This window comes from Phytophthora parasitica (assembly GCF_000247585.1).
Source record: "Phytophthora parasitica INRA-310 unplaced genomic scaffold supercont2.75, whole genome shotgun sequence".
NCBI classification, from domain to species: domain Eukaryota; phylum Oomycota; class Peronosporomycetes; order Peronosporales; family Peronosporaceae; genus Phytophthora; species Phytophthora nicotianae.
This window is the reverse complement of record NW_008649061.1, coordinates 18405-26346: the sequence shown is the minus strand read 5'-3', so window position 1 is coordinate 26346 and position 7942 is coordinate 18405. Positions and strand designations below refer to the sequence as shown.

General features: G+C 52.7%; 4 protein-coding genes across 4 annotated transcripts; 3 read left to right on the top strand and 1 right to left on the bottom strand.

Moving 5' to 3' along the window:
* Window positions 1-171: 171 nt before the first annotated feature.
* Window positions 172-984, top strand: PPTG_24210 (hypothetical protein; the record flags this gene model as incomplete). Its single annotated transcript, XM_008915722.1, has 2 exons — window positions 172-213; window positions 700-984. The coding sequence occupies 2 exons, from the start codon at window positions 172-174 to the stop codon at window positions 982-984; spliced, it is 327 nt and encodes a 108-aa protein (XP_008913970.1).
* Window positions 985-1714: 730 nt separating this feature from the next.
* PPTG_17854 (hypothetical protein) lies at window positions 1715-2770 on the bottom strand (the record flags this gene model as incomplete). The annotated part of the gene is made up of 1 exon (XM_008915721.1): window positions 1715-2770. The coding sequence occupies one exon, from the start codon at window positions 2768-2770 to the stop codon at window positions 1715-1717; it is 1056 nt and encodes a 351-aa protein (XP_008913969.1).
* A 446-nt stretch (window positions 2771-3216) lies between these two features.
* On the top strand, window positions 3217-4402 carry PPTG_17853 (hypothetical protein). The gene has a single exon (XM_008915720.1). The coding sequence runs from the start codon at window positions 3320-3322 to the stop codon at window positions 4379-4381; it is 1062 nt and encodes a 353-aa protein (XP_008913968.1). The 5' UTR covers window positions 3217-3319; the 3' UTR covers window positions 4382-4402.
* Window positions 4403-5042: 640 nt separating this feature from the next.
* Window positions 5043-7878, top strand: PPTG_17852 (hypothetical protein; the record flags this gene model as incomplete). Its single annotated transcript, XM_008915719.1, has 3 exons — window positions 5043-7606; window positions 7691-7804; window positions 7839-7878. The coding sequence occupies 3 exons, from the start codon at window positions 5043-5045 to the stop codon at window positions 7876-7878; spliced, it is 2718 nt and encodes a 905-aa protein (XP_008913967.1).
* Window positions 7879-7942: the final 64 nt, after the last annotated feature.

Sequence of the window (7942 nt, the reverse complement as noted above, 5' to 3'; positions counted from 1 at the left end):
CTACTGCATGACACCGCGTCCGGAGCCAACGAGTCACCCAACTGGTTCTCTTCTCGATCCAGTACGTCGTCGAGCAGATACCTAGTTACAGTTTCGGACTTTTCGCTTGGTGCCCACCCTGCCCACCACTTCACGAGCTTTAGTGACCACCGTCGATCTTCAGGGGCAAACATGAACCGGTACTGTGCACCGCCTCGACGGAAACAGTCGGATGTAAGCCAAATCTCATCACCAAGAAGGTTTCGGCTGATTCCAGCGGCCTCAGCGATAATGTTCAATACCTGAGTAAAGTTGCTATCTGACATTGGCGAACCCCACTTTATTCCCACGGTAGCAAATGAGTAGCCGCCCGCCAAAACCCCAGTCTTCCTCCTTCGCTTCTTGGACGCGCCGCGTGGTACCTTTGTCAATGATGGAAACGCATAGTCGCTGTCACGCCAGGTGTGGTGAAGCTTCTTCCGCGCGTACGTAAACCATCTATCCAAGAAAGTCAATGCTTCAGCTGCCCGTTCTTCATTTGAGAGATGATGGAGTGAGTAGGTTCGATTCGCGAGGGGATCATGATCTGTCTTCCGATCACGAATAGTGAAACAGCCAAACTCAATGTTGCTGTCATCAACGCGCGATTTTCGTTCGAGGCCAAGCTGAATGTCACCCTTTTTCATAAGCAAGACTTCGTTGATACGGCACATGCCATAGAAGCTGAGGGAACAAACCGCAGAAAACCACAACCGCATGGTATCGTTGAACATCGAATTCGACTCCAAGAATGTGATGATCTTTGTCAGCATCAATAAGGACATTGGGGACGCACGCTTTGGAGTTCGCTCGCGTTTCTTGGACTTGCTGAGACCGGCAAGAATCTGCGTGATGGCTGCTGAGCGTGCAGGGTTTCCTCGAGGTACTGGGGTGCCGTCCGGAGAAGTCTCAACAACTCAACGATCGTGTGGGTGGCCACCCGCTAGCATCTCAGGTTTTGTGTAGTGCCAGCTAAGCGCAGCGCGAAGCTTTTCAGCTGGCCATTGACTTGAGTTGGAGGTGGCGAGTAAGTTGATATACGCGGCAACCACACCGGGTAACTCCACAAATCGTTCCTTCAGTGGGTCTGGGTAGCCTTCGCTTTTACAAAACGATGAGAATCGCCGAAGACTGCTGCTGTAGTCGCTACGCGTCCGGCTCTCGAGTCTTTGATCCGCAAAACGGGCTGCGGCGATAGCAGCTTGGTAGAGTCGACTTGTGGTTGGCAGATCCATTAGCGCCTTCGTCACGTGTTGGTCTTAGCAGCAAAAGTTGAAGTGAAGGCCTCTTTCCTTTGGAGGAGTGTCTCGAGTATCCGTCGTCCCTTATTGTACTACCCAAATTGTCGTCCCTTATTGTACTACCCAAACTGTCGTCCCTTATAGTCCCCTACCTCATATGTACACACAGTGGTGCTGACAAAGGAATTGTACAGTATATCAATGATTTTTTATGTCTGCATATTTTTGACCAATCAAGGCACATCGCACGGTCATTTATTTTGCTCGCAATGGTGGGAGAAGCAAATTTCATTTCGAAACAAATCATTTTAAGTGCATAAAGCAATAATTGTCAGAAAACGGTACAAACTCCAGTATGCACAAAACATTTTTAAAGGTAGGAGTAAATTACCCGTCATTTATTCAAATTGAACATCATCCATCTCAAAATGATATTACCTAAGACGACTACTGTCCTAGTTCTCAAGCACTACGCGGTAACGAGCACGCCCCTCGCGCATCATCGCGACGCCTTCGTTCACCTTGCTCATGGGCATCTGCTGGACGATGGCACGCACGTTCTTCTCCGACGCAAGTGTCAACATATCCTTGGTGTCCTGCAGGGAACCAACGAGACTGCCCACCCACTTGATGCCTTTGGCCACCACAAACATTGGCTTAAACTTGACCTCGTCATTGGGGACACCAACCATGATGAACGTGCCGCGCTTCTTCACCAGCGTCAAGTACGTGTTGTAAGGCATGTTAGGGGCATCAGCCGTCAGCAGCAACACGTTGACAGACTTTTCGGCCTTCTTCTGATCCTCGGGGTCACTCAAGTTGTAGAATTCCTCGGCACCGAGAGCACGCGTCTCCTCCTCCTTGTCGGCCGAGCGCGAGAATGCAACTGGGGTAGCACCTAACGCACGGATGAACTGGATGGCGAGATGGCCCAGCCCACCGATACCGATGACACCCACATGATCGCCAGGCTTCACGTAGCGCCTTAGTGGCGTGAAGACAGTCACACCAGCACACAGCAACGGCGCAGCGGAAGCGGACGGAATGTTGTCGGGGATCTTGAACGCGAAGTTGCTGTCGACTCGAACGTACTCAGCGAAGCCGCCATACGCCATCGCCCCGTCCTCATACTTCGCATTGAATGCGATCACCGTGTGCTCACAGTAGGCAACCTCTCCGTCGGCGCAGTCCTCGCAGGGCCTTTTGGGGTCCCTATTGAGGCACGACCAGACGTGTGCACCAACACCGACGCGGTCGCCCACCGCCAGGTTCTTCACACTGAGGCCAGCTACAGTCACCTCACCAATGACTTCGTGGCCAGCCACGCACGGGTACATTGTAGGCCTTCTGTCGCTGTTGAGGTGGTGGATATCCGAGGCGCAGATGCCACAGTGTGAGATCTTGATCTCGACGTCTTCAGGACCAAGCGGACGAGACTCGTACTGGTACGGTACGATGTTGCCCGATGGCTCGAAGGCAGCGTAGGCGCTAACAGTTCTTGGAGCAGCCATCACTTTAGAAGGATCGCCTGTGGGTATAGCCGATTCAAGGCGAAATGTAAAATGTGGTTGGTTTCAAGCATGACCCATGGATGCGAGACGCCGTCATCGGTGATTATGTCGATGGTGTGATTGTGGGCTCAGTCCTTAAGGGACATCATCTTAGGTACCTGTTTTCTATCGTTAGATTTACTGTTGATCAAATCTGCTTCGTTGACTCAGATGTACCAGTACCCTAGTATAATAGTAGATGTAATAATACTAATACAGATTTTTTTTAGGTAATAAACCAACGATGATGCATTTTATCCACCTTCATCATCATCGATGATGTCGTGAAGGAGATTGTGCGCCCCCCCCCCAACATCTGCAGCAAAAAATATTGTGCGCGCCCCGGGTCTATTTTGATTGAAAAGTATAACACTGGGACATGGTTGAGGAATCGGCAGTAGCTCTCAGCACAATGCAGCACGCCAGTAGGCTAGGGTCGGTCGTCAGTTAGCTCATTTGCGAATTCACTCTCAACCAAGCACCATCAAGCTACTTCTTCCGCTACCAGACATGTCTGCTGCTCCGAGAACTTTCAGCGGTTACGCTGCCTTCGATAAGACCGGCGAGTGCAAGCCCTGGCAGTTCGAGCCGCGCCCACTCGGTGCCGAGGACGTCGAGATCAAGGTCACTCACTGCGGTATCTGCGGCTCCGACGTACATACCGTTGACAGCGGATGGGGCCCCACGCCGTACCCGTGCGTCGCTGGACACGAGATTGTTGGCAACGTCGTTGCAGTCGGTCTGAGTGTCAAGAGCCTCGCCGTTGGTGACCGCGTCGGTGTTGGTGCGCAGGCATGGGCGTGTCTAAACCGCGATCCGAATGATCACTGCCGCGACTGCGCTGACGGCGAGGACGCCGTGTGCGATCAGGGCGTTTTCACTATCAACGCCGCCTACAAGGACGGCTCCCGTCAACAGGGCGGCTTCGCGGACTTCATCCGCGTGGACAACAACTACGCCTTCAAGATTCCAGACGCTCTGCCGTCGGACGCCGCCGCTCCGCTCATGTGCGCTGGTGCGACGGTGTTCACGCCGCTGAAGCAAGAGGGCGTTAAGGCGGGTGACCGCGTGGGTGTGATCGGCATCGGTGGTCTAGGCCACATCGCCATCCAGTTCATCCGTGCACTGGGTGCCGTCCCCGTCGCCTTCTCTCGTTCGTCGAAGAAGGAGAAGGAGATCCGTTCTCTAGGAGCCGAAGAGTTTTACGACTTGAGCAACCTGGAGCACCAGAAGAAAGCTGCTGGGAGCGTCGACTTCCTCCTGCTTACCGCTGATGCCAAGGACATGCCGTACGATCTGTACCTGAGCCTGGTTCGCAAGCGCGGCACGTTCATCATGGTGGGTCTTCCTCCTGATCAGGTCAAGATCACGCCGTGGTTCCTGGTTCCTCGTGCTACCCGTGTACGAGGCAGCGCTATCGGCAGCATCCAGGACATCAAGGACATGCTTAACGTGGCGGCGAAGAACAACGTGCGGCCGATCATCGAGAAGATGCCGATGAGCGAGGTGAACAAGGGGCTGGACAAGGTTCGTGACGGCAGCGTCCGCTACCGCGTCGTGCTCGAGAGTTAGGCCGTAGAATAGTTTACTGTAGAGATTCACTGGTGGGTAGGTTGCTTTCTTTCATGAAGATCTCACGAGGGTGTTCAATGAAAATCAACGACTTTATACCTTTCTCGGTAACATATATACACCGTGCACGACTCCTTTGCCCTATCGGTGAATGTCATAAACGATAGTGCAATACACTTCGTTTTAAATATCTGCTCGCTGAGTGAGAAAAAAAAAAAACTCTATATGTAACGACATATACAATCTGGAATCTGGAACACCAGCAGTGAAAAGCCTTATGATCTGTTCTTGGGCCTGGTTCGTAAGCAGTGCTTACTGAGCTCAGTCAATTCGTTCGTCATTGACACGAGTCACGGTTTGGATCCTGTGACTTATCTCCCTTTCAGGCCAACCAATTTTGACGGCCAATTTTCAGCTTCGTCCACAGCGAGGATGCTCGCATCGTTCTTTGCGGAGACGGTCAACAGACTGGTACTTTTGAACACGTGATTGGCAATCGTTGCAACTGGGAAGAGAGAGTGTTGGTCCTTGTGTCACCTTCCAGATGTGCTAAAAAGGACAGATGCGTCGCATAATCCTACCGCGCTGTCCGTTGGTCGTCAGTCAGTCACCGATTGGCACCTGAGAGCTCAAGCCCAGTCTCGCGTGACGCAGCGCCGTTATGACGGTAGTGCTGCAGTCCGACGCCGAGTCGCTCGTGTCCCCCGCCACCAAGACCAAACAGCCGCGCTACTCCACATTCGCCAGCGTTAACGATGATCTCGATCAGAGCAAGCAGAAGCTGCGCACTGCGCACTCCACACCGGGCACGGCGTCACTCTGGTCGCGTCTCTTCTTCTCGTACGCCAACCCCATGATGCGCGCCGGCAACACGCGCCAACTGGACAACGACGACCTATGGGAACTCGAGGGAGAGAACCGCTCAGCCACAGCCTTCGACGAGTTCGTGGTGCACTACGAGCGCCACGACAAGTCCATCGTCAAGGCCATGATGACAGCCTACGGAGGGAGATTCTTCCTCTGCGGACTGGCAACACTCTTCTCAACCGGTTGCAACGTCTTCGCTCCAGCTGTCCTGAACCACGTCGTCACGGTGTTTGCAGCACCGCAGATCGATATGCCCAACCTCTGCATCTGGCTCGGCGTCTTCTTCGCCTCGAGACTTGTGAACGCAATCGTGATATCGCAAATGCATTTTTACCTCGAATTAATCGCGCTACGTCTAACGGTGACACTCAAGGCGCTACTGTTCAGGAAGGCCATGCGTCGTAGTATACAGAGCAAAGGCGAATCCAAGTCCGTGGACATCTCCAACCTCTTTTCTTCGGATGTTGACAACGTGCTGTGGGCTGCCTTCCAGATCAACAGTCTGTGGGTTATTCCGCTTCAGATTGTGGTAGTAGTCTACATGTTGTACGCCGTCATTGACCTCGCAGCGTTTGCCGGACTGGCAGTCATTGCAGTGTCGATGCTGGTGGGTTTTATTATCGCTAAAGTATCGGGAAACACGTTCGAAGACATTATGACGCACAAGGACGACCGGATGAAGACCATCAAGGAAGTGTTCAATGCCATCCAGATCGTCAAACTCAACGCGTGGGAAGAAAAATTCGCCGACAAGATCCACAAACTGCGCGCTACGGAGCTCTCAGCCGTCAAGAAGTTTATGTACCTGGGGGCTCTGAACATTTTCGTGCTGTGGGCTTCTCCTATTGCCGTGTCGGCCGTGTCTTTTGCTGTGTACGCGATTGTGATGGAGAAGACGCTGACGGCAGCGAAAGTGTTTACTGCTATTGCGCTGTTCAACGCTCTCCGAGACCCACTTCGCGACTTGCCTACGGTTATCCAGACGTGCATTCAAGCCAAGGTTTCACTCGACCGGTTCTCCGATTATCTTGCACTGGATGAGTTCACTCCTGCAAACGTTACCCGACACGACCCGGCCCAGCCTGATGATGTTGTGATGACAATTGAAGACGGCACTTTCGGATGGACGAAGGATACACCACTACTCAGCCAGGTTAACCTCACTGTGAAGAAGGGAGACCTGGTGATCGTTCATGGATCTGTCGGAAGTGGCAAGTCCTCCTTGTGCTCAGCTTTATTGGGAGAGATGGACAAACTAGCAGGTAGCGTGTTCGTACGCGGTCGTGTCGCCTACTACTCGCAGCAGACGTGGATCCAGAACATGACGATCCGTGACAATATCCTGTTCGGACTACCGTATGATAAGGAGAAGTACTCCAAAGTGGTCGCTGCGTGTGGTCTACTTCCAGACCTGAAACAATTCCCTGGTGGCGATTTGACGGAGATTGGCCAGAAGGGTGTCAACTTGTCTGGCGGACAGAAAGCGCGAGTCTGTCTTGCTCGTGCGTGTTACTCAGACGCTGACATCTACTTACTGGATTCGCCATTGGCGGCTGTCGATGCGATCGTGCAGAGTCAAATATTCGGTGACTGCATCTGCAATCTGCTGGCGGAGAAGACGGTCGTATTGGTGACACATAGCGCTGACATCATTGCCTGTAAAGCTGCCAACTTGAAGGTGCTGGTAGAAGGCGGCAAACTGACGGCTACTCGACAAGACGTGGCTCTACCACGTAGCTCGTTTAGACTGCCGACATCTCGTTCTACGATGGCAGAAGCCAGTCATGACGTAGATAACGGAAAGAACGACGCCGGCAGACTCGTTGATGACGAGGAGCGTGAAGAGGGCCGAGTGTCCAAGGAGGTATTCGCGAATTACTTCAACTCCTTAGGCGGTGTCAAAGTGTGCGTTTTCTTGTTCGCCGTGCAGACTTTGTGGCAGGTTTTCCAGATTGGCAGTGATCTGTGGTTGAGCCATTGGACGGGTCAGAAGAGCGGCTCGTATGATCAGAACGAGACTGCATACAACGTCAAGGTGTATTCGTTGCTTGGCGCGGGTGCAGCCGTCATGGTTTTCGTCCGGTCAGCTACAGTAGCAGTTGTAGGTCTCCGAGCCTCGCGTCACCTCTTTGACAACATGACGGTGTCTCTGTTGAGAGCCCCACTCCGCTTTTTCGATGCGAACCCGATCGGACGTATTGTGAACCGATACGGTGACGATATGTCTGCTGTGGACTTCATGATTCCGTTCGCATTTGGAGGATTCCTCGCCATGTTCTTCTTCACGGTGTGCCAACTAGCGACTGCTGTGTACACCATGAACTTCTTGGGGTTCCTGATCATCCCACTGGTGTGGATGTATGTGAAGATTGCCAACTTTTATCTTGCACCGTCTCGAGAGATTTCACGGCTATGGAAAGTGTCATCGTCTCCTGTATTGAGCCACGTGACGCAGTCGGAAGAGGGAGTTGTGGTGATTCGCGCGTTCGGTCAGGACACCGTTGACCGCATGATCACGGAGAACTTTATTCGCAATGATGTGAACAGCAAGGCTTGGTTTGCTGAGACTGTCACGTCGCAATGGTTTCAGGTTCGCATGCAGCTTCTGGGCTGTGGCGTCATCTTTCTAGTGGTGTCGGGACTCGTGTATCTGCGTAATTACCTGTCTCCTGGTATTGTTGGTCTGGCATTCAC

What these genes read in the sequence shown, in the direction of transcription:
- PPTG_17853 (XM_008915720.1), top strand. Translation starts at nt 3,320, where the DNA reads ATGTCTGCTGCTCCGAGAACTTTCAGCGGTTACGCTGCCTTCGATAAG.